Here is a 27,421-nt window from a genome sequence, read left to right as displayed (position 1 = left end):
TCTTAAAGGGGTTGTCCGGGTTCAGAGCTGAACCCAGACATATCCCCATTTTCACCCAGGCAGCCCCCCTGACTTGAGCATCGGAGCAGTTTATGCTCTGATGCTCTCCTTTGCCCTGCGCTAAATGGCACAGGGCAAAGGCATTTTCTGGAGTTCCGGTGACGTACCGGGCTCTCCATGGGACTGCCAGGCGGAGGCTTCCGCCCATCAGTGAGCCCAGTGACGTCACTGGCACTGATGGGAAGGCTTTAGCGCTGCCCTAGCCGTTTTACAGGGATCCTGCACAGGGCAAGGGCTCTTTTATTTACAATAACACACTGCCAGGCATCAGAGCATCGCCCGACATCCTGCACAATGCCCCCCATGGGCAGCACATGGAGCTGCAGGAGCACCAGCAGCTGCCGTAACACATCATGGACTTTAATGCTGATGATTCCCAGCAGCACCACGGTAACTGTCCTGACAACTGTTCCCCAATACGAGTCCTGACAACCCCACCCCAATACGAGTCCTGACACCCCCTGCGCGGTGAGAGCCGGCCCTGACAGCCCCCCTGCCCGGTGCCAATAGACTCGCACCCTGACAGGATCCCACACACACACTCAGAGTAGGTACTATCACCCTATCCCGATACTGGTACAGGTACTGACAGCCTGGGACTTACTGATTGCAGTCCCTCATGATCAGAGGTTGTGTTTGCATTTCCTTACACAATCTTTGAGGTTCATTACACTGCTTACTTCTTCCTCTAAGATGTGTCCTGTAATCAAACCGCCCGAGTCTATAGTTGAGATCTATAGGTGTATGTGGGCATTCCCCCACTAACAACCTTTCAAAGCTGCCGCAAACATTGGCTTTCATTATAGTGTCAAAATCGCCCAGCCCTAGTACCATAAATAATATGTCTAGAGATGAGCGAATTTCAGGTTATGAAATTCGTTCACACTTCTTTACTGGTAAAAGGCAAATTGCGCTATGGATTCCGTTACCACGGACCATAACGCAATTCTATGACGGAATGCATGGGCTGCAAAACGGATCCGTCCCGTTTCCGCTATGCAGGGGAATTCACTTTTTACCAGTAAACGAAGAGTGAACGAATTTCAAAATATTAAATTAGTTTATCTCTAAATATGTCCACTATATTGTACAGCTTTTTATTATCGGTACGCCAGATACTGTTCCGTGATATTTCATACTTTTTGCTTAGTAAATATCAAAAACAGTATTGGGTATCTGTGGTAATAACCCGTACAATATAGTGAACATATTATTTGTGGTGATTGGTAAACAGTGTGAATAAAAATACAGGGGGAGGCATAAGGTTTGCCTGTATGGAGCGGGGGAGAGCTGATGGCTCTGGGGGAGTGGAGCTGAAGGCACAGGAGTGGTGAAGAGCTGAAGGCACTGGGGGAACGGAGCTGATGGCACAGGTGGGGGAGAGCTGATGGCACTGGGGGAACGGAGCTGATGGCAGTGGGATGGGGGAGAGCTGAAGGCACTGGAGGAACAAAGCTGATGGCACAGGTTGGGGAGAGCTGATGGCACTGGGTGAGTGGAGCTGAAGGCACTGGGGGAACGGAGCTGATGGCATGGGGGGAGCTGATGGCACTGGGGGATTGTGGAGCTGATGGCACTGGGGGCAACTGATGCACTTGGGCTGATCGCACAGGGGGGAACGAAGGGTGTTGGGGACTGATGGCAGGGGGTCTGATGAGTATTTATAATGGAAAACAGTCTATAAATTCATTTTTTTCTTATTAGAGTACTCGATTAATCGTAAAAAATAATCGGTAGAATACTCAATTACTAAAATAATTGTTTACTGCAGCCCTACTCAACACTGAGGAAATATTTGGATATGCCTTCTCAGGCAATCACTTTTAATAGTAATCTTTATAAAAATGCGTAAATGCATTGTTTAATATCTCTTGAACTGATTTTAAGTTACAGCCCAGAGGATTTTTTTACATCTCTGCAGGCTTCATAGCTGGAATGAACATCCCCGCCTCCTTTCTGGCTCAGTGTCTAAACTGAGCCTCCTCCGGAGATTTGGATTCTGTAAAGTCCTTACACCAGACCCAGTGTCAATAAACTATAGAAGCACAACTTAGCAGTGATGGATGTTTCTGGCATTAGTAGAAGATCGCTTACGTCCCTAGGCTGCAAGGTGGGGCCTCCATGAAATGGACTTGTTTTTCCAGCAAATCTCACAGATGCTTAAAGCAACTGAGATCTGGGCAATTTGGAGGCCAAGACAACACCTTGTCATGTTACTCAAACCATACCTGAACAATTGTTGTAGTGCAGCACGATGTAATAACCTGCTGAAATAGACAACTTCTATTCAGGAAGAACGTTGCATTAAAGGAGTGCCGTTTAAGTAGGTAATATGTGTCAAACATCCAAATGTATGCCTGGGGCCAAGGATACCCAGTTAAACATTACCCAGTGTAACGATCAGTGGGTGTGGAACCACTGTGTCAAGCAACCGGTTTGACTTTGGGCTAAACCTAAGGGTGTTATCGTGGCAGTCCCCTGGTAGTCCCTTCAAGTAGCTCCATTGTGGTTGACAACTAATCCACAAGGGAGACACCGATGCATGGCACTGAAGGATCAGGCAAAACTCTCAGTCAGTAACAGGCCAAGGTCAGGGCAGGCAGAGTTTGTGCAAATTCATGAAGCAAGTCTGAAGGTCATGGCAGGCAGCTCTGGGTCTGTACAGAGATCAGGCACAGGTCAGGTCAGGTGGCAGAGGGTAAGAATCTGAGAATCAAGCATAAGTCGGTACACTGGTAGACAGATTATAGCACCTTTGCAGGACCTAGTAAACTTGTAAACCTATTGCTAAGGCACAAACAGAACAGCATAAATAGCAGAAGCTGATTAACACATTAGAAGCAGATACACACAGAACAAAAGGAGGCTTAACCCCTGAGATACTGCAGAATGAGGTGAGGTTCAATGAAGATTATGTCCAATAGACACACTGGACACTGGCACCTGGGCCCACTGTTAGAGTGCTGGAACTACAACAGACACAGGGTTAGTGGGGCGCTGCTGTGTCCACCTGAAGCAGCGAGTCAGCAGTGGCCATGGGCTGCCGACATGACATCCAGAACATCATATTGCCTCCACCAGCTTGACTACTCAGCCCCATAGTGATGCACTGTGTATTCTCATAACTCACTACCAAAGCCAGCATTAACTTTTTCAGCAATTTATAAACAGTAGCTCTTCTTGTTTCATTAGATAAGATAGGCTAGTTTTTGCTCCTCACATACATCAATGAATCTTGGCTGCAAATGACCCTGTCACTGTTTGTCCTTCCTTTGACCACTTTTGGTAGGAACCAACTACTGCATACCAGGAATATCGAAAAAAGTCCTGCCATTTTGCAAATGCTCTAACATACGTATCTAACCATCACTTTATGTCCATTGTCAAAGTTGCTGAGATCACTAAGCTTGCCCACATTTCCTGCTTTAGACACATCAACTTTAAGAGCTGAATTTCCCAATGTGTGACAGATGCCCTTCAAACACAGTTAGGCCTCTTTCACACGGGCGTTGCGGATTGGGGCCGGATGCGTTCAGGGAAAATGGTGCGATTTTGACACTAAAACAAGTCAGTTTTCACTGCGATTGCGTTCCAGGTTTGCGTCTTTTCTGCGCGGGTGCAAAACATTGTAATGCGTTTTGCACGCGCGTGAAAAAAATCGGCATGTTTGGTACCCAGACCCGAACCCGGACTTCTTCACAGAAGTTCAGGTTTGGGTTAGGTGTTGTGTAGATTGTATTATTTTCCCTTATAACATGGTTATAAGGGAAAATAATAGCATTCTGAATACAGAATGCATAGTACAATAGGGCTGGAGGGGTTAAAAAAATAAATAAAATGTAACTCACCTTAACCACTTCAGCCCCCAGTGCTTAAACACCCTGAAAGACCAGGCCACTTTTTACACTTCTGACCTACACTACTTTCACCATTTATTGCTCGGTCATGCAACTTACCACCCAAATGAATTTTACCTCCTTTTCTTCTCACTAATAGAGCTTTCATTTGGTGGTATTTCTTTGCTGCTGACATTTTTACTTTTTTTGTTATTAATCGAAATTTAACGATTTTTTTGCAAAAAAATGACATTTTTCACTTTCAGTTGTCAAATTTTGCAAAAAAAACGACATCCATATATAAATTTTGCTCTAAATTTATTGTTCTACATGTCTTTGATAAAAAAAAAATGTTTGGGTAAAAAAAAAATGGTTTGGGTAAAAGTTATAGCGTTTACAAACTATGGTACAAAAATGTGAATTTCCGCTTTTTGAAGCAGCTCTGACTTTCTGAGCACCTGTCATGTTTCCTGAGGTTCTACAATGCCCAGACAGTACAAACACCCCACAAATGACCCCATTTCGGAAAGTACACACCCTAAGGTATTCGCTGATGGGCATAGTGAGTTCATAGAACTTTTTATTTTTTGTCACAAGTTAGCGGAAAATGATGATTTTTTTTTTTTTTTTTTCTTACAAAGTCTCATATTCCACTAACTTGTGACAAAAAATAAAAACTTCTATGAACTCACTATGCCCATCAGCGAATACCTTGGGGTCTCTTCTTTCCAAAATGGGGTCACTTGTGGGGTAGTTATACTGCCCTGGCATTCTAGGGGCCCAAATGTGTGGTAAGGAGTTTGAAATCAAATTCTGTAAAAAATGACCTGTGAAATCCAAAAGGTGCTCTTTGGAATATGGGCCCCTTTGCCCACCTAGGCTGCAAAAAAGTGTCACACATCTGGTATCTCCGTACTCAGGAGAAGGTGGGGAATGTGTTTTGGGGTGTCTTTTTACATATACCCATGCTGGGTGAGATAAATATCTTGGTCAAATGCCAACTTTGTATAAAAAAATGGGAAAAGTTGTCTTTTGCCAAGATATTTCTCTCACCCAGCATGGGTATATGTAAAATGACACCCCAAAACACATTCCCCACCTTCTCCTGAGTACGGCAATACCAGATGTGTGACACTTTTTTGCAGCCTAGGTGGGCAAAGGGGCCCATATTCCAAAGAGCACCTTTCGGATTTCACAGGTCATTTTTTACAGAATTTGATTTCAAACTCCTTACCACACATTTGGGCCCCTAGAATGCCAGGGCAGTATAACTACCCCACAAGTGACCCCATTTTGGAAAGAAGACACCCCAAGGTATTCCGTGAGGGGCATGGCAAGTTCCTAGAATTTTTTATTTTTTGTCACAAGTTAGTGGAAAATGATGATTTTTATTTTTTTTTTTTTTTTCATACAAAGTCTCATATTCCACTAACTTGTGACAAAAAATAAAAACTTCCATGAACTCACTATGCCCATCAGCGAATACCTTGGGGTCTCTTCTTTCCAAAATGGGGTCACTTGTGGGGTAGTTATACTGCCCTGGCATTCTAGGGGCCCAAATGTGTGGTAAGGAGTTTGAAATCAAATTCTGTAAAAAATGACCTGTGAAATCCGAAAGGTGCTCTTTGGAATATGGGCCCCTTTGCCCACCTAGGCTGCAAAAAAGTGTCACACATCTGGTATCTCCGTACTCAGGAGAAGGTGGGGAATGTGTTTTGGGGTGTCTTTTTACATATACCCATGCTGGGTGAGATAAATATCTTGGTCAAATGCCAACTTTGTATAAAAAAATGGGAAAAGTTGTCTTTTGCCAAGATATTTCTCTCACCCAGCAGGGGTATATGTAAAATGACACCCCAAAACACATTCCCCACCTTCTTCTGAGTACGGAGATACCAGATGTGTGACACTTTTTTGCAGCCTAGGTGGGCAAAGGGGCCCATATTCCAAAGAGCACCTTTCGGATTTCACAGGTCATTTTTTACAGAATTTGATTTCAAACTCCTTACCACACATTTGGGCCCCTAGAATGCCAGGGCAGTATAACTACCCCACAAGTGACCCCATTTTGGAAAGAAGAGACCCCAAGGTATTCGCTGATGGGCATAGTGAGTTCATGGAAGTTTTTATTTTTTGTCACAAGTTAGTGGAATATGAGACTTTGTATGAAAAAAAAAAAAAAAAAAAAATCAGCATTTTCCACTAACTTGTGACAAAAAATAAAAAATTCTAGGAACTCGCCATGCCCCTCACGGAATACCTTGGGGTGTCTTCTTTCCAAAATGGGGTCACTTGTGGGGTAGTTATACTGCCCTGGCATTTTCCAGGGGCCCTAATGTGTGGTAAGTAGGTAAATGACCTGTGAAATCCTAAAGGTGCTCTTTGGAATATGGGCCCCTTTTTCCCACCTAGGCTGCAAAAAAGTGTCACACATGTGGTATCGCCGTATTCAGGAGAAGTTGGGGAATGTGTTTTGGGGTGTCATTTTACATATACCCTTGCTGGGTGAGAGAAATATCTTGGCAAAAGACAACTTTTCCCATTTTTTTATACAAAGTTGGCATTTGACCAAGATATTTATCTCACCCAGCATGGGTATATGTAAAATGACACCCCAAAACACATTCCCCAACTTCTCCTGAGTACGGCGATACCAGATGTGTGACACTTTTTTGCAGCCTAGATGCGCAAAGGTGCCCAAATTCCTTTTAGGAGGGCATTTTTAGATATTTGGATACCAGACTTCTTCTCACGCTTTGGGGCCCCTAGAATGCCAGGGCAGTATAAATACCCCACATGTGACCCCATTTTGGAAAGAAGACACCCCAAGGTATTCAATAAGGGGCATGGCGAGTTCATAGAAATTTTTTTTTTTTGGCACAAGTTAGCGGAAATTGATATTTTTAATTTTTTTCTCACAAAGTCTCCCGTTCCGCTAACTTGGGACAAAAATTTCAATCTTTCATGGACTCAATATGCCCCTCACGGAATACCTGGGGGTGTCTTCTTTCCGAAATGGGGTCACATGTGGGGTATTTATACTGCCCTGGCATTCTAGGGGCCCTAAAGCGTGAGAAGAAGTCTGGAATATAAATGTCTAAAAATTTTTACGCATTTGGTTTCCGTGAGGGGTATGGTGAGTTCATGTGAGATTTTATTTTTTGACACAAGTTAGTGGAATATGAGACTTTGTAAGAAAAAAAATAAATAATTCCGCTAACTTGGGCCAAAAAAATGTCTGAATGGAGCCTTACAGGGGGGTGATCAATGACAGGGGGGTGATCAATGACAGGGGGGGGTGATCAATGACAGGGGGTTGATCAATGACAGGGGGGTGATCAGGGAGTCTATATGGGGTGATCACCACAGTCATTGATCACGCCCCTGTAAGGCTTCATTCAGACGTCCGGATGCGTTTTGCGGATCCGATCCATCTATCAGTGCATCCGTAAAAATCATGCGGACATCTGAATGGAGCTTTACAGGGGGGTAATCAATGACAGGGGGGTGATCAGGGAGTCTATATGGGGTGATCACCACAGTCATTGATCATGCCCCTGTAAGGCTTCATTCAGACGTCCGGATGCGTTTTGCGGATCGGATCCATCTATCAGTGCATCCGTAAAAATCATGCGGACATCTGAATGGAGCTTTACAGGGGGGTGATCAGGGAGTCTATATGGGGTGATCACCACAGTCATTGATCATGCCCCTGTAAGGCTTCATTCAGACGTCCGGATGCGTTTTGCGGATCCGATCCATCTATCAGTGCATCCGTAAAAATCATGCGGACATCTGAATGGAGCTTTACAGGGGGGTAATCAATGACAGGGGGGGTGATCACCACAGTCATTGATCATGCCCCTGTAAGGCTTCATTCAGACGTCCGGATGCGTTTTGCGGATCGGATCCATCTATCAGTGCATCCGTAAAAATCATGCGGACATCTGAATGGAGCTTTACAGGGGGGTGATCAGGGAGTCTATATGGGGTGATCACCACAGTCATTGATCATTCCCCTGTAAGGCTTCATTCAGACGTCCGGATGCGTTTTGCGGATCCGATCCATCTATCAGTGGATCCGTAAAAATCATGCGGACGTCTGAATGGAGCTTTACAGGGGGTTGATCAATGACAGGGGTGTAATCAATGACAGGGGGGGTGATCAGGGAGTCTATATGGGGTGATAACCACAGTCATTGATCACGCCCCTGTAAGGCTTCATTCAGACGTCCGGATGCATTTTGCGGATCCGATCCATCTATCAGTGGATCCGTAAAAATCATGCGGACATCTGAATGGAGCTTTACAGGGGGGTGATCAATGACAGGGGGGTAATCAATGACAGGGGGGTGATCAGGGAGTCTATATGGGGTGATCAGGGGTGATCAGGGGCTAATAAGGGGTTAATAAGTGACGGGGGGGGGGGTGTAGTGTAGTGGTGCTTGGTGGGACTTTACTGAGCTACCTGTGTCCTCTGGTGGTCGATCCAAACAAATGGGACCACCAGAGGACCAGGTAGCAGGTATATTAGACGCTGTTATCAAAACAGCGTCTAATATACCTGTTAGGGGCTAAAAAAAACACATCTCCAGCCTGCCAGCGAACGATCGCCGCTGGCAGGCTGGAGATCAACTCTCTTACCTTCCGTTCCTGTGAGCGCGCGCGCCTGTGTGCGCGCGTTCACAGGAAATCTCGGCCATCGCGAGATGACGCATATATGCGTGACTCTGCGCAGGGCTGCCACCTCCGGAACGCGATCCTGCGTTAGGCGGTCCGGAGGTGGTTAATCACCATGGTGATGGATCATGTGACGGACCATGTGATGCGCGCAGTGATGTCATCAAAGATCCTATTCCTCAAAGAAGACAGAAGAGATGTCGGCTGCGCGAACAAGTGGATTAAGGTGAGTTAAAAAAAAAAATATTATTTTATTTTTAACCCCTCCAGCCCTATTGTACTATGCATTCTGTATTCAGAATGCTATTATTTTCCTTTATAACCATGCTATAAGGGAAAATAATAATGATCGGGTCCCCATCCCGATCGTCTCCTAGCAACCGTGCGTGAAAATCACACCGCATCCGCACTTGCTTGCGATTTTCACGCAGCCCCATTCACTTCTATGGGGCCTGCATTGCGTGAAAAACGCAGAATATAGAACATGCTGCGATTTTCACGCAACCCACAAGTGATGTGTGAAAATCACAGCTTGTGTGCACAGCCCCATAGAAATGAATGGGTCCGGATTCAGTGCGGGTGCAATGCGTTCACGTCACGTATTGCACCCGCACGGAATACTCGCTCGTGTGAAAGAGGCCTTAGTGTCCATACTATGTTGGATATTTGAGGTGCACCAGAAGAGGGTTGTGCAATGGACAGGCACAACTCTGGAAAAAAAATATAATGACAGACCATTCCCTCTAATGTGTGTGGTTGCTGTTCCAGCCTGCAAATCTCTCTGATCAAGGCCTTAAGGAAACCTATGCAAATAAAATAAAATAAAAATCCAATGGGCACTTCCACTGATTGACATAAAAATATCAAATCCAAAAAGCAAGTAATAAGTAAATAACAAAAAAAAAAAAAAGATTATTTGCTTTTTAGATTTAGTTGGAACCTGGAGAATGGTAAGCTTTTTGCACGGATGGACATTATGCGACCTTTCTATAAAGAGTGTGAGTGATTTGTACAGTAGTTATTTTATATTTTTGGATAATACTATTAGGAAATTGTATGGACAGGTAGGATGAACTTTTTGATTGATTTTGGTATAGATATGGGTGATGCTTCATGTATTACAGATATGGGTAATACTGGTTGACTCACTATCATATTGTTGTTTGATGTTTACATATTGGTGTTTATTCGTATTAAATGTTTTGGTGTTTTTATTCTTTTTATGTTCATCTTTGTCTCTACATATATATTATATACTGTTTTTTATGTACTGAACTATATAATCATTTTTAAATTTAGATTCAATCTGATTTGCATGTACCTGTGGAAGGGGTTGGTTCAACCGCAAAAAGCATTTTAACCTTTTAGACTTTTTATACATATAATTGTGCTTTTATGCTGATCAATGGCCATGGCCTTTGGATCCCTGCATTTATTGTTTTTTGGGTTTTTTTTTTGGTGAAAATTATCATAAATAAATCTATATATTTCACGTTACCTGTCAGTGATTTGAATGTTATGGATGATTCCTGTATGTGCACTGGAAAAATATGATGCTTAATGATTAAACGGGTGTTTCAGGACTTTAATATTGATGGCATATTATCAGAAAAGGAAATCAATATCTGATTGGTGGTGGTTCGGCACCCAGCATCAGTGTCAACGAGCTGTTTCAGAGTAGCTCCAATGCTGGAAGCTGACGTTAGAACTATACAGCACTGCTCCCATTCACCTCAGTGGGATCTACTGCAGTTAACAGCTCCATTCCAGATCTAGGGTTACTCTAAAACAACTGATCGTAGGAGGTACAGGGTGTCGGACCACTTATCAGATATGGATTATACAAAGTATATGCTATCAATATTAAAATCCTGGAATAACCCTTTAAAACCCATGCCTATTGCTTCAGAAAACGTATGACTTGTCAGAAGTTTTGATCGGTGGGGGAATGGGTGCTGAGGGCGCTGTGTCCCTTTGGTTGTGATCGACACTGTTTAGTTCCACTAAGAGAGCAAAGCAGAGCAGTTTACTGGCTCATAGAAAGTCTGTGTATCAATACCGTCTTAACCCTTCCTCTCAGAGGAGAATCGAGCAGAGCTGATAGCAGGCGAACAGCACGTCTGTGTGGGGAATAGAAAACTTCTGATATGTCCCTATGACATATCAAAAGTATGTGTAGATCAAAAAATAGGGCCCAATATGAACAATGTAGTGATCATAAGTGATATATTTATTGGTCTGGTAAAGAATACTCAATCCCAGCATCTGACCTGTTGCTTTGTGTATAAATACAACTAGAACATTTGTATCAAATTAATGTCACTTTCAAAAGTATGATTAAGGATGTTTTGCAAACACAATATTTCAAGAGTTTTTTTTTTTTTGGGGGCCGACAAACCTTAATTTCCAGTTAAGAACCAATTCCATATCAAACATGACTAATACCCCAACAATGGGTGAAACTGGCCTGACCATGCATTCCTGCATTTAGTAACCATCTGGATAATTAGCGCTCCACATTCTGAGGGAGGAGTCTGACTTATGCATATTGTTATATTTGCTTAAAAGTATAAATAAATGAATTTATCAATGGACGCTGCTCTTTTCACCAGAGTATAACTGGGAGTATAACTGAATGAGTGACTATTACTACACAGCTAAGAATATTTTAACATTAAAATGTGGAATCTTTTAAAAGCTGGGAAGAGAGGTGCACTTCTAAATATAGTCTCTACAAACTAACAGCAGAAAAATATACTCAGAACGCCTTACGGAGGCATATAAACCCAGGTAACGTTATATTGCTTTCTGCATTTTATATAGGTCTTCTTTTCTAACGGGCTGTTTTATGCTGAAATTTTTGTATAGAAATAGACTTTTTTATATGGTTTATTTAGTTATGCTTTTTAATATGCAAAATATCACAGAAGAGCTATGTTTGCACTGAATTATTCAAGCCACATTTTCTGATATATAGCAACTACATATAGTTGTTTTAGTCAATATGTCTGTAATTCTGACACATTTTACATCAGCAAATGGAATGAAAATGATTTTCTTTTTCCTGTGCAGAACAAGTTTGACAACATGAATTTACAAAGCAGCATCTTCTTGCTTTTGCTTTTTCCACATTTTGTCCACACAATTGACTATTTTCCTGAAAGGCATCCAAAGCAATCCAGCGTAAAAGGACCGCCGCCTTTCCTACCATTCAATGCAAAAAGTCAAGGTAAGATATAGTTAATTCCATCCGGGTTTCAGATTGAAATACAGAGCTATAACCTTTGTCAGGTCTTGATCTTAACAATATGTTTGCCATTGTGTAGTTTCCTTGTTACAATGTAGCTATTTCTTGGAATGAATTGTACACATGTATAGAAAGTATTGAATGAATGTACAGAAAGTATTGAAAACGTATACATGTACTGCGATAAAACAATCTATGCTATTTAGAGTTGTCAGTTTAAGGTTCCAAGTTCCAATGCCTTAAAAGGGTCTACTTTATGTGGATATGAAATACGGTACATATGACATTAACATAAAATTCTACAATTATTTTATTTATATTGCTTAATAAAGTCATCTTAAATGATTGTACAATAACTCAGCCCAAAATTTAGCATATGAAATATAGATTCGGTTTCTTACAACTGGTAAGGTTTATCTAACAGAAAGATCTACATCTATGTATTGATTGTCTACTGTATCTATTTAGCTAATACATTTGTTTTTGTTTCGCTGCTAATAACAAAATATAATTCTTTTAAAAGTAATATCTTAAGTTTCTGTGGTAACTTAAGTGGGAAAAAAATTAAAAACATTTTGTTCCTAGCTTACAAATGCAACCAGCAAAAATCAATGAACTAACCAGCTTTATGTATCTTTTTTAAGAAAGTCACGATCAACGAACTACAGTATGCAGCTGCACTGGGTTCTATAGAAAAAATATTTTTCCCACAGAAATGAGATACTAGTATACTTTCCTACCATTGCTGTTTTAACCCCATTACATTTAAATTGGAAAAACCCTCCAGAAAAGGTCACATTTTATTGTAGATTTTGAACGTATGTTAAGTGCAAATTTTAACCTTAAAGGGGTATTCCGGTTTTTATTTTTTTCATTTATTTGTTTTTTCGTTTATACAATTTTCGAATATTCAAGTATTTAAAATTCTGCTCCTTTATCAGGTAATGGCATCTTTCATGTGGACACCTATATCATCATTTGACGGCAGCAAATGTTGTCTGAACAGCTTCTGCTGCTGGCAAACAATGATTCTGTATGGGGACAAGAGAGATGGCATTAGCGATCGCTCCTCTCCATACTGTGGAGGAAATCGCTGCATGTAAATACAGCTGTCTCCTTCACTGAACAGAAGGCAATTGTCGGGGAGGACTGTATCCCTCCTGATAATCGTCAGCTAAATTGTGTAAAGTAGGGAATCGACCGATATAGATTTTTTTAGAGCCAATACCGATAATCTGTGAACTTTCAGGCCGATAGCCAATAATTTATACCGATATTTTATATCTCACAATATATATTAAATAAAAAAATAAGAGTACCGCGGCACTTCCAATAAAGTGACATGTGCTTTATTCCCCAATAAGGCGCGATGTTTCGGTTCACTCCATGGAACCTTTTTCAAGCAGTCATAATATATATTATATTAGTTGGTAGTCACTAAGTTGGTGGAAATTTGGATTTGGCACTAGTATATTATAAATGAAAATTATAAATGAATAAAGCCCTTAGTTGGTAGTCAATTTAGAATTTACATTTATAATATACTAGTGCCAAATGCCAATTTCCACACCATCCCCCCCCCCTCCTCACTGACTTTATTAACCCCTATCAGACCTCAGATCAGCCATTTATTAACCCCTAGTAGCCCTTTATTAACCCCTATCAGACCTCAGATCAGACCTTTATTAACCCCTATCAGACCTCAGATCAGACCATTATTAACCCCTATCAGACCTCAGATCAGACCTTTATTAACCCCTATCAGACCTCAGATCAGACCTTTATTAACCCCTATCAGACCTCAGATCAGACCTTTATTAACCCCTATCAGACCTCAGATGAATAAAATAAAAAACTCCTCACCTCTCCTGCGCCGCGGCTCCTCTTTTTTTCCGGGTCCGGCGTCTCGCTCCCCTGTGTTCTCTGTTCCGCGCTGCACTGTCACCTGACAGCGTGCAGTTTCAGGTCATAGTGCGCGCACTACGTTCTGAGGCTGTACAGGGTCAGGACAGTGCAGCGCAGGCCCCATCAAAGACCAGATAGGGTGAGTATCGGAAGCGCTTGCTGCACTTCTTCCCCACTCCCAGGACCCGATGCATACTAGTGCATGCTTCCATAATGGAAGCGCTCACTAGTATTCGCTTTATACGCATTATCAGTATATCGGCAAGGTTAGATGCAGATACCGATATATGCAGATACCGATACACAAAATCCTGAATATCGGCCGATAAGATCGGTACTTCCGATTATCGGTCAATCCCTAGTGTAAAGGGGCCTTCAGAATTTTAGAAGCAATTTTTCAAAATTTCTAAAAAAATTCCAAAACCAACTTTTTTAAGGACCAATTCAGTTATGAAGTCACTTTGAGGGGATTACATAATAGAAACCCCATTTTAGAAACTATACTGCTCAAATTAATTTAAATTGTTAAAAGATAACTGTCATACCCCAACCAATAGGCTTTTTCCAGACTTAAACACGCCCGCTTTTTCTCCTGAGTAACCACAAATTTTTATAGCGAATATTATAATCGCTAATTTTTATCGCAAATATCGGCACTATCCCGGTCCGAAGGGAGCGCGTACACAGCGTTAGAGACTGCCCACTACTCCGTCCTCCGTCTATTGTATATAGAAGATAGGAGACGGAGGACACCTAGCAACGCTGTTTTAGCTGCTCCACTGAAATGCCTGGGGGAGGAAAGAACATGCTGCAATTACTAGGTAATTCAATACCTATACAAAAGTATTAACGGGAACAAAAATAAACTTAGACCTCTTTCACACGAGCGTGTCCGGATTAGGTCCGGATGCATCCCGGTGCATTGCGGCAAACCCGGCGCGAGTAGGTACGCAATTGCAGTCAGTTTTAACTGCGATTGCGTTCCGTTGTTCAGTTTTTATCGCGCGGGTGCAATGTGTTTTGCACGCGCGTGTTAAAAAACTGAATGTGGTACCCAGACCCAAACTTCTTCACAGAAGTTCAGGTTTGGGTTCAAGGTTGTGTAGATTGTATTATTTACCCTTATAACATGGTTATAAGGGAAAATAATAGCATTCTGAATACAGAATGCTAAGTAAAATAGGGCTGAAGGGGTTAAAAAAAAAAAAAAATAATAATAATAATTTAACTCACCTTAATCCACTTGTTCGCGCAGCCGGCATCTCTTCTGTCTTCATCTGTGAGGAAAAGGACCTTTGATGACGTCACTACGCTCATCACATGATCCATCACCATGGTGATGGATCATGTGACGGACCATGTGATGAGCGTAGTCACGTCATCAAAGGTCCTATTCCTCAAAGAAGAAGACAGAAAAGATGTCGGCTGCGCAAACAAGTGGATTAAGGGGAGTGAAATTATTTTTTTTAACCCCTCCAGCACTCTGTATTCAGAATGCTATTATTTTCCCTTATAACCATGTTATAAGGGAAAATAATAATGATCGGGTCCCCATCCCGATCGTCACCTAGCAACCGTGCGTGAAAATCGCACCGCATCTGCACTTGCTTGCGGGTGCTTGCGATTTTCACGCAACCCCATTCATTTCTATGGGGTCTGCGTTACGTGAAAAACGCATAAAGAGGAGCATGCTGCGATTTTCACGCAACGCACAAGTGATGCATGAAAATCACTGCTCATGTGCACAGCCCCATAGAAATGAATGGGTCTGGATTCAGTGCGGGTGCAATGCGTTCACCTTTAACTTTTGTTAAACCTCTTGGTGTTCCACAAGCATTAAAGGGAAATTAAGGTGAAATTATAAAAAAAATATTACTTTTTTGTGTGCAGATTTTCCATTTTAATCCATTTTATTGTAATTCAGCAAGAGTTAACAGCAAAGCAAGGCTCAAATTTATTACCCCGATTTGTGCAGTTTACAGAAACACTCCATATGTGGTTGTAACCTGCTGTATGAGCACAATGCAGGACATTTCATAGAATTTTGAAAGACTTGACTAAGAAAATAAAAAAATTACATTTTTCTCAGTAAAATGTTGCTTTAGCACCATATTTTTCATTTTCACAAGGGGTAACAGAAGAAAAATCTCTAAGTAATTTAATACTACAAATGTGGTCATAAACTGTTGAACTGGCACACTGCAAGGCTCAAAAGGGAAGGAGTTTCTTATTCCTTTTGGAAGGCAGATTTTGCTGGAATGGTTTTCGGGCGCCATGTTGTATTTGTTGAGAACCTGAAGTATCCCTACAGTGGAAACCCCCCAAATGTGACCCAATTTTGGAAACAACACTCATCAAGGAATTTAGTGCTTTGACTCCCATGTTTAAGATAGGTCCAAAGTGACAGAAGACAGAGAAACACAAGTAGGCGGGGGGGGGGGGTCAGCAATACCATAGTGCAGGACAAATTACTATCCCAGCAGAACCAATACCACAGTACAGCACAATATACCCCTCAGAAGTTGCCTATTACATTGGTATCCTGTGTCAGCCACTTCACTCGCTATGTGTCTGTGTATGTGTCAACAGGAACTTCGTTCAGTGCATCTCATCTCAGGTTTAGCACTGCAGGGGTTACACTCGTTCTCTCCTTTCTCTGTGTGTTGCTGTCCAGCTGCTGACTAGGCCATCGGCTCCCCTATAAATACCTGCTTGTCCCTCTCTCAATCCTTCCCGATCAACACAGGTGCTGCTAGGTTCTGCTAGTTTGCTTTACCTTGCTATCTGATCTATAATCCATTTACCAGTCAGTATTCTGATGGCTGCCTTCCTGGACTTTGACCTCAGCCTGTTCCTGACTGAGTTGGCCTGATTCCTCTGGTGTTCCTGATCGCCGTGGGTCGGCAGCCTACCACTACTGCGTAGTTGGCACAGTGGATTCATTTTCACAGATCATAACACTGCCCTTTTCTGGTGGCCATCAATAGCTGCCACTTTCTGTGATCCTCCTCCTTCAATTATCTCCAATTAAGATATGGAACAGGGGGCTTAGGGGCTGGGATGCGGGCCGCAGCAACAAGCCAGCCCTACCTTCAGCATCCTGCCTGAACTGCCCCTAGTAATGATCCCTATAGTGCCCCAGTACTATGCTCCCTAAGTGGCCAATAAAATACCTGAGTCTCATTCAAAGTTGCAACAGCAATTGGCGGTGGGGTGGGCACCACCTAATACACATAAGTTCTATCGGTGCACTCCACCATGCCTATACAAGGCACATCAATAAAAATAAAAAAAATAAAAGACATGCAAATTACAGGCCACACACTAAAGTAATAAGCTTTATTGGTTCAATGGATTAAAAACACTTAAAAACTTCCTATGAGGGAGGAAAACCGGAGAACCTCAATAAGGGATTCCCCTCACAAAAAATACAGCAACAAATTAATTCCATGCAAGGGAACAACTCAAAGTGACACAAGTATATTTATAACGATACAATACAAGGGTACAGCACACCAGGCAAAGTACACTGCTCAAAAAAATAAAGGGAACACTTAAACAACACAATGTAACTCCAAGTCAATCACACTTCTGTGAAATCAAACTGTCCACTTAGGAAGCAACACTGAGTGACAATCAATTTCACATGCTGTTGTGCAAATGGGATAGACAAGAGGTGGAAATTATAGGCAATTAGCAAGACACCCTTAATAAAGGAGTGGTTCTGCAGGTGGTGACAACAGACCACTTCTCAGTTCCTATGCTTCCTGGCTGATGTTTTGGTCACTTTTGAATGCTGGCGGTGCTTTCACTCTAGTGGTAGCATGAGACGGAGTCTACAACCCACACAAGTGGCTCAGATAGTGCAGCTTATCCAGGATGGCACATCAATGCGAGCTGTGGCAAGAAGGTTTGCTGTGTCTGTCAGCGTAGTGTCCAGAGCATGGAGGCGCTACCAGGAGACAGGCCAGTACATCAGAAGACGTGGAGGAGGCCGTAGGAGGGCAACAACCCAGCAGCAGGACCGCTACCTCCGCCTTTGTGCAAGGAGGAACAGGAGGAGCACTGCCAGAGCCCTGCAAAATGATCTTCAGCAGGTCACAAATGTGCATGTGTCTGCTCAAACGGTCAGAAACAAACTCCATGAGGGTGATATGAGGGCCCGACGTCCACAGGTGGGGGTTGTGCTTACAGCCCAACACTGTGCAGGACGTTTGGCATTTGCCAGAGAACACCAAGATTGCAAATTCGCCACTGGCACCCTGTGCTCTTCACAGATGAAAGCAGGTTCACACTGAGCACATGTGACAGACGTGACAGAGTCTGGAGACACCGTGGAGAACGTTCTGCTGCCTGCAACATCCTCCAGCATGACCGATTTGGCATTGGGTCAGTAATAGTGTGGGGTGGCATTTCTTTGGAGGGCCGCACAGCCCTCCATGTGCTCGCCAGAGGTAGCCTGACTGCCATTAGGTACCAAGATGAGATCCTCAGACCCCTTGTGAGACCATATGCTGGTGCGGTTGGCCCTGGGTTCCTCCTAATGCAAGACAATGCTAGACCTCATGTGGCTGGAGTGTGTCAGCAGTTCCTGCAAGACGAAGGTATTGATGCTATGGACTGGCCCGCCCGTTCCCCAGACCTGAATCCAATTGATCACATCTGGGACATCATGTCTCGCTCTATCCACCAACGTCACGTTGCATCACAGACTGTCCAGGAGTTGGCAGATGCTTTAGTCCAGGTCTGGGAGGAGATCCCTCAGGAGACCGTCCGCCACCTCATCAGGAGCATGCACAGGCATTGTAGGGAGGTCATACAGGCACGTGGAGGCCACACACACTACTGAGCCTCATTTTGACTTGTTTTAAGGACATTACATCAAAGTTGGATCAGCCTGTAGTGTGTTTTTCCACTTTAATTTTGAGTGTGACTCCAAATCCAGACCTCCATGGGTTAAAAATTTGATTTCCATTTTTTAATTTTTGTGTGATTTTGTTGTCAGCACATTCAACTATGTAAAGAACAAAGTTTTTCAGAAGAATATTTAATTAATTCAGATCTAGGATGTGTTATTTTTGTGTTCCCTTTATTTTTTTGAGCAGTGTATATTGCACCTATAAATAAGTACCGCAATAGTAAAATAATAACTCCAAAACAACGAGTGTAGTGGACCAAGTAGTGAAATGAATACATTACATTCCAAGTTGCAGTCTCCAGTGGAGGCCACGAGCCTTTTACAGCCCGCAGCCTGAAATGCGTGTGTACCTGTGCCATTTCTACACTGCCTCATATAGTGGCCTATGAGGTTGATTAGCAGGGCAGGAAGCCATGACCTACCATGCCCTGTCACAGGATTCAACTGTATCACCATCCTGAGGACAGCAACGGCACTATGAACACTGAGACCATCAGATCATTATGTACCTGCACAGCAGCAGTGAAGAGGGCTTGAGTGGCCACCAGGAAATTTCCCTGTGGGGTCTATGGCCAGTTTGACCCAGGCATTTGACAGAAATTTGAAACAATTGGCTTTGAAAATGAAAAATTTCATTTTTTCCAGTAAAATGTTGCCTTTACCCCAGACATTCACAAGAGGTAATAGGAGAAAAAGCACCCTACAATTTGTTACCCATTTCCTCTCGAATACGGCAACACCCCATATTTGGTTGTAAACTGCTGTATGGGCACACTGCAGGGTTCAGAAGGGAAAGAACACAATGTGCATTTGAGATCTAGTTTGGTGATTTATCCAGCACTGGTCGACAACTGCAGAGGCTCTAAGGTGATATAAAAAAAAGAAAACACAAGAAGTGACCCCATTTTATAAACCACATCCCTTCCAGGATTTATCAAGGAATGGAGTATTTTGATCCCACAGGTGTAAAGTAAAAATAGCAATTTTTCAACAGATAGGCCATTTCGATGCCCATTATATGCCAGTATCAAAAGAAAGTCCTCCTATTATGCCATGCTTCCTGGTTTTAGAAGCACCCTACATATGAACCTAATCTTTTGCCTGGACATACAACCGGGCTCAGGACTAAAAGAGCATCATGAGCATTTAGAGACCCAATGTGGTAATTTACACAGTTTGTGCTGACAACTGTAGAGGCTCTGAGGTGAAATAATAAATGGAACCCCCTAGAAGTGACAACATTTTGGAAAACCCGCCGTTCAAGGTATTAAAGGGGGTGTCTCACCTCATAATGTCATAGTTATTTTTCTATTTTCTATATTGCTTTTCTTCCCCATTTTCTTTCATCAGGCCTTCTTTTAGAACCTGCTCATCTCTAGAGGTTACAGCCGCACTTACACACTAAGAGAAATATCTCGCATTTATGGTGGTCGGGAATCACAGGAGTGAGCATGCATAGAGGCCAGTTTATGTGCATGCACCCCTGTCCCAGGCCACCTCTCTAAATATTCCTTTCTTAGCTTCCGTCCCAGCCACTTCATAGGTATTCTTGTATTATGTCCTGTCCCCGGCCACCTCGTAGGTATTCTTGTATTAGCTCCAGCACCCGGCCACCTCGTAGGTGTTCTTGCATTAGCTCCCGCACCCTGCCACCTTCTTCCTATAAAACAGCTTCAGGGCATGAGCTGTAGCCTTGAATCCGTTCTGTACAGTTATGCCACCAAGATAAAGTATAACAGGTTCGGGGCTTGCACAAATAGTCCCAGACCAGTAATACACAGATCGCAAGTGCCTGCTGTGATCTTGTGAAAGATGGGGCTATTTTGTGGAAATGAAAAGGAACCTGTCATGTTGAACATGGTGTTTGAGCTGCAGGAGGCATGTTGCTGAGAAGGAGAAGCTGAGCAGATATATAGATTTGTGGAAAACGATTCAGTATAACTTGTAATTTATACATTTAAATCTATGTTCATTCTGGGCTTTGAATTCAGGGAAGCAGTCTTATCAGTGATTGACAGCTATCTCTGTATATACAGTCATATAGGAAAAGCTGTAAGTCACTGATAGGATCACCTCCTTAACTTCAAAGCCCAGAATGAGCATAGATTTAAACGCATACAAGTTATACTGAATCTTTTCCCACAAAACTAGATATCAATCTGTTCAGCTCCTCCTGCTCATGCTGCCTGTAGCTTACATTGCATTTTCATGGTGACTGATTTCCTTTAATGTACAGCAGACCGTGCAAAGTGAAAAATGCAAGTTTTCTACAGATGACATTTCAGTGCCCAATATGTTGTGCCAAGCTGGTGCCATCTGAGACTCACACCACACTACCTGAATTGATAGGCGGGTTTACTAGGTACAGAAATGCCATGAATGTGGACGTAAGCTGCTGTATGGGCACATGGTAGGGCTCAGAAGGGAAGGAGCTGCATTTGGCTTTTGGAACACGGATTCTGTTGGAATGGTTTTCAGTCACCACATCACATTTGCACATTTGAGGTATCTGTACAGTGGAAACCCCCAAAAAGTGACCCCATTTTGGAAACTACAGCCGTCAAGTTATTTATCAAGAGGTAGAGTGAACATTTTAAGACCACAGGTGTTTGTGAAGAAATAAATGGGCAGGAGACTGTGAAAAATGAAAGGCAGGGTAAAGAAAAAGCAGCAACTCTGCGATTGCCTTTTGGGTTTTCTTATCTTAGGATACACCGTGCGGGGGGGAAATGATGTATTATCCTTATTCTGCTGGTCAGTATGATTACAGAGATTATTTTCTATAGTTTTTTTTTACGTTTTACCACTTTTACACACAGCACTTTGAAAGAAAAAAAATCTAGTTTTGCCATTTTCTGAAAGCCACGTTGTTTTGAATTTTCTGGTGATGGTGTGTGGGGGCTTGTTTTTTGCAGGTTGTGTTGACATTTTGGTAAATAGTACTTTTTGATTGCTCGATATCATGCATTTTGTGAGGCAAGGTGACCAAAAAATGGTTGTTCTGGCACCGTTTTTATTTATTTTTATAGGGATAGATTGAGTGGTATTTTTGTAGAACAGGCCATGCAGTGATACCCAATATGTCTATTTTTAAACTTTTTTTCAGTTTTATACAATGAGAACATTTTTTGGGGGAAAAAATCTGCTTTTTATGTCACTATTTTCTGGTGATAGTAATGTTTAAGGGCTCTTTTTTCACAGTTTTTATTTTCTTTTACGCCATTCACTAGAGCTGGTCATTATGGACACAACTATACCTAATATGTCTAATTATATCTATATATTTTTTTCAATTGTAAATAGTTTGAATGGTGGAAATTTTTTACTCTATTTTTGTCCCACTAGGGAACTTTAACATTTCAGGGTCTGATCACTTTTCCAATGCAGTCCAATACATGCTGTATTGTACTGAATTGGAACTGTCAGCCTCACTGCCTTCCGTAGATAGCAGCCATCAGCACCTTTCAATCTCATTGCTGATGGTGTGAGAAAGGGAGTCCACTCCCTCTGTAATCCCCTTTGATGTGGTGTTCAGCATTTTTCAATGATGCCAGTAGATACAGCAAGGACCCAGAAGATTTGTGGATTGTGAATTTTGGCATGGAGTTTCACATAGCATTGAAGTTTATGATGACATTTTGCATTCAAAATCTACAAACATATAAAAAATACAGTGAAAATACTTTCTGCAGCAGGAAACCCCTCATAGAAACTGAAAAAAATTATGTGTTATGGATTCCCCACAGCCCTGCCCCCGCACAATAATGTGTAATTTACCACAGAAGATTTTTCTGGTACTGAAATTATGCCACATGTAAAGGCACCCCCCTTATCCCCAGAGTTAAAAATTACAATTCAAGTAAAACACCAGACAATCATATGAGCCAGGGTCATGCCAAATACTGTGACTATGCAATTCAGAGCAGCTCCTGTAGAAAAAAAAAAAGAGTGGCCACATGCTGCCTCCCATAGCAATAAACAGCTGAATGTCTGTGGTTAGAAAAGCCAGACCTGCTGCGATCAGCTGGTCACCAGGTAGGCTTCTACTTAAAATGGTATGTCTTCATGAGAACTCTTTTATAGCTATTCTTTCACATAAAAGAAACGGTCATATTAACATTTTGATGTTTTCTTATTTTCTAGTTATTCCAAGTGGGCTTGAGCAGGGGCCACCAGGTCCCCCAGGACCAATTGGCCCGAGAGGTTTGCCTGGACCACCAGGACCTCCAGGAAAGCCAGGTTATGGAACACCTGGGCCACAAGGAGCTCAAGGAGTACCCGGACCCCCTGGATTCTCCTCTATTGGAAAACCAGGACAACCAGGTATACCTGGAAAGCATGGGGAACGTGGAGAACAAGGAGTGAAAGGTGACATTGGACCTATTGGTCTTCCTGGTCCAAGAGGACTACAGGGACCACCTGGATTACCTGGACCAGCTGGAATTTCTGCTACTGGAAATCCAGGTCATCAAGGAGCAGTAGGAAACCCTGGGCCAAGAGGAGTTCCTGGATTTAAAGGTGAACCTGGTATGCCTGGTATTAATGGACAAAAAGGACCAAATGGCTATGGACTTCCAGGTCAACCAGGTGAGAGAGGACCTCCTGGTATGCCCGGGCCACCTGGTCCTCAAGGATCCATTGGAATAGGCAAACCTGGCACAAATGGTTTTCCTGGACAACCTGGAAATGTAGGTGAAAGAGGTCTACCTGGTGTACCAGGGATACAAGGTCTACCTGGGCCTCAAGGACTACCTGGACAACCTGGACCAACTGGAATTGGTAAGCCTGGAATAAATGGTGCTCCCGGTCTTCCAGGGCCATCTGGACCTAAAGGACATCCAGGACTCCCAGGCATGCCTGGCCCTCAAGGGATGCAGGGCTATGGAAAGCCAGGATTACCTGGAGTAAAAGGGTTAAGAGGAATTGAAGGTATCCATGGGAATCCTGGGATAAAAGGAGACCAGGGAGAAATAGGCCATCCAGGACAGCCAGGGATGCCAGGTTTGCCAGGAATTGCAGGTGTACAGGGACATAGAGGGCTTCCAGGAGAAGCTGGCTTTCCAGGGCATAAAGGTGACATTGGTCCAAAAGGTTCTCCAGGGGCACCTGGACCTATTGGTGAAAGAGGTTTAGCTGGTTTAGATGGAAAACCAGGTTACCCAGGTGAGCCAGGACTTTCTGGACCCAAAGGGATTCCAGGTATTCCAGGGCAGAAAGGAGAAAAGGGTATTGTAGGACCACCTGGGGTGCCTGGAATAACTGGTCCAATAGGCCCCAGAGGAGAAGCTGGTTACAGTGGAGAACAAGGTCCAAGAGGAGCTACAGGCATACCAGGTATGAGAGGGCAAACAGGAGCACCAGGGATTCCAGGTCTTCCTGGTCAAAAGGGTGAACAAGGTGTTCATGGTTTACCAGGTCCAGCTGGTATTGCAACAAATGGCATCCAAGGACCAATGGGACCACCTGGAATTCCTGGTTCAAAAGGGATGAATGGTGAGCCAGGATTACCAGGGCCACCAGGTCCACCAGGCCTACCTGGTCAGTTCATAATGCCACATCAAATGCCAGATGGCTATGCAAAATCAGGGCAAATTCAAGGTCTAAGGGAGATTCGAGTGTCAGCATTTACTGCTATTCTTTCCAAAGCATTTCCAGCAGTTGGAATACCCATAAAATTTGACAAAATCTTATATAACACACAAAATCACTATGATGTCCGAACTGGAATTTTTACATGTAGGATACCAGGGCTATATTATTTTTCTTACCATGTGCATGTGAAAGGCACAAATATTTGGGTGGCATTGTATAAAAACGGTACACCATTAATGTATACATATGATGAATACAAAAAAGGGTACCTTGACGAGGCATCTGGTAGTGCTGTCATAGATCTTACTGAAAATGATCAAGTTTGGCTACAGTTACCTAGTGCAGAATCTAACGGTCTATATTCGTCTGACTACATACATTCCTCTTTCTCAGGTTTCTTATTTGGCCTAACATGATACATTATACATTCAATTTTAAACCTGATGCTTGAAAATTTGTGTTATTTTAACAAATTATTTTTTGTAGAGGGGGGTGATATAAATACAATACAGTGCATTGTATTTTTTGTTTTAGTTGCATGGGTAATTGCTGTATGTTTTTTTTCCTTATTTGAATGATACTAGGAATCCAAACCTGGCACTTTACTTCATTGACATGTCAGCCATATAAGGTGCTCTGCGAAATACAGTACAGACCAAACGTTTGGACACACCTTCTCATTCAAAGAGTTTTCTTTATTTTCATGACTATGAAAATTGTAGATTCACACTGAAGGCATCAAAACTATGAATTAACACATGTGGAATTATATACATAACAAACAAGTGTGAAACAACTGAAAATATGTCATATTCTAGGTTCTTCAAAGTAGCCACCTTTTGCTTTGATTACTGCTTTGCACACTCTTGGCATTCTCTTGATGAGCTTCAAGAGGTAGTCCCCTAAAATGGTTTTCACTTCACAGGTGTGCCCTGTCAGGTTTAATAAGTGTGATTTCTTGCCTTATAAATGGGGTTGGGACCATCAGTTGCGTTGAGGAGAAGTCAGGTGGATACACAGCTGATAGTCCTACTGAATAGACTGTTAGAATTTGTATTATGGCAAGAAAAAAGAAGCTAAGTAAAGAAAAACGAGTGGCCATCATTACTTTAAGAAATGAAGGTCAGTCAGTCAGCCGAAAAATTGGGAAAACTTTGAAAGTAATGGTTATTTGACCATGAAGGAGAGTGATGGGGTGCTGCGCCAGATGACCTGGCCTCCACAGTCACCAGACCTGAACCCAATCGAGATGGTTTGGGGTGAGCTGGACCGCAGAGTGAAGGCAAAAGGGCCAACAAGTGCTAAGCATCTCTGGGAACTCCTTCAAGACTGTTGGAAGACCATTTCAGGGGACTACCTCTTGAAGCTCATCAAGAGAATGCCAAGAGTGTGCAAAGCAGTAATCAAAGCAAAAAGGTGGCTACTTTGAAGAACCTAGAATATGACATATTTTCAGTTGTTTCACACTTGCTTGTTATGTATATAATTCCACATGTGTTAATTCATAGTTTTGATGCCTTCATAGTCATGAAAATAGGTGTGTCCAAACTTTTGGTCTGTACTGTACATATTTAAAGTGTACCCAACTTTTGAACAAACTTTGCATTAATCAATAGTAAAGCATGTGTACATAAGGGATAACAATATTTCTGGCCATTATATGACTTGTATATGTGACTTTTTAGCAGTTTTCTTATCTGTATGCTAGATCATCAGTTTGTAGTTTTCCCAGACCTGATAGGTGGGGGCTAGCTCCCATCCACTGCACACAGAAAGTAAAGAAGAGTCAGCTTTTTAAAGGGATTCTGTCATGAGATTTGAGCCCTATGAGCTAAACATATGGCCAGGTCCGTACTAATAACATGAATCCTAAACTGCCCTTATTAAACCTGCTTGTGGCTCTATTAGCCCAAAAAACTGTTTTTTATAAGCTGTCACTCACCTACCTAAGGTGCCCAAGGGGTTTTACGTTAACCCAGGGTGCCCGCCCACACCCCTCGCCGTCTGGTGCCCAGCGCCGCCTTCCTCACCTCAGCCCCGCCTCCGTAATCCTCCCGTCCCTCTGCTAGATCCGGCGCATGCGCACTTCGCTCAACGAAGCCGCTGCCAGGAGTCCGCGGCGCATCAGGCTGAGCCTAGTGCGCAGGCGCCGGATCTAGCAGAGGGACAGGAGGATTGCGGAGGCGGGGCTGAGGTGAGGAAGGCGGCGCTGGGCACCAGACGGCGAGGGTTGCGGGCGGGCACCCTGGGTTAACGTAAAACCCCTTGGGCACCTTAGGTAGGTGAGTGACAGCTTATAAAAACCAGTTTTTTGGGCTAATAGAGCCACAAGCAGGTTTAATAAGGGCAGTTTAGGATTCATGTTATTAGTACGGACCTGGCCATATGTTTAGCTTATAGGGCTCAAATCTCATGACAGAATCCCTTTAACTTTCTCACACTCACTCAAAAGCAGCCTTAGGATCATTAAAGACATTACAGAGTACTGACCTGCACAGATGTGAATATAGTACTTGAGCTGAGATAGTAACTGTCTAGTTAGCTGTGCAGTCTCTCTGGCTATTTGTGTTTCACTCATTTCCTGCTAACTCCTCTATCCTCCCCTCAGCGTAGAATAGTATGGGATGATGTAATCTTATCCTTGAGAACAGAGAGTCATCCTGGTTTCAACAAAAGATTTCTCATACATTTCAAAGTGACTTTGCGAAATAGTGGATGGGAAGAAACAGCTGATAACTCTAAAACAAGGCAATTTTCTCTGATAAGATACATTATAAAGTTTTGTATGATTGCTTGTACTATTGGTTTATGAAAAGTTGTGTGAAAATTTAGTGGCTATTTAACGTTAAAGAGGTCTGTTTGCAGTTTTGTCAATGTAAAACACAAATGTCTGCTATTAATCAATATAGTGCCATAAAAAATAACTTCTATCTCTTGGCTGTATGATACAGCCATCACTCAGTCAGCAGAGGGGATGGGCTGTGGAGCTGTTCATGCACAGAGCCTGAAGCACTGCAGTCTACGGACCCACCCCAATGCAGGTATGGGAGTGGTGCCTGCGGCATTTATTAACAGCAGCAACTGTCTACCTATGTCCATTGGCAGTTTTGGATTGACAAAACCGCTGTCAGGCTCCCTTTAGGTAGTACTTTGAAGCCACATTGTAATAAGAATATATCTATT

General features: G+C 42.7%; 2 protein-coding genes across 2 annotated transcripts in view; one reads left to right on the top strand and one right to left on the bottom strand.

Annotated features, from left to right (window-relative positions):
• Window positions 1–24,877, top strand: part of COL10A1 (collagen type X alpha 1 chain) — a 90,113-nt gene extending 65,236 nt beyond the window's left edge. Inside the window, exons 2-3 of the mRNA XM_040431036.1 lie at window positions 11,649–11,805; window positions 22,790–24,877. Coding sequence (XP_040286970.1) covers window positions 11,664–11,805; window positions 22,790–24,654 — 2,007 coding nt within the window. The 5' untranslated portion in view covers window positions 11,649–11,663 and the 3' untranslated portion in view covers window positions 24,655–24,877. The remainder of the gene's footprint in view (window positions 1–11,648; window positions 11,806–22,789) is intronic.
• Window positions 1–27,421, bottom strand: part of NT5DC1 (5'-nucleotidase domain containing 1) — a 287,049-nt gene that overhangs the window by 209,146 nt on the left and 50,482 nt on the right. The window lies entirely within an intron of this gene.

This window comes from Bufo bufo, chromosome 4 (assembly GCF_905171765.1).
Source record: "Bufo bufo chromosome 4, aBufBuf1.1, whole genome shotgun sequence".
Classification (NCBI taxonomy): Eukaryota; Metazoa; Chordata; class Amphibia; order Anura; family Bufonidae; genus Bufo; species Bufo bufo.
This window is presented reverse-complemented; position numbering and strand designations above follow the sequence as displayed.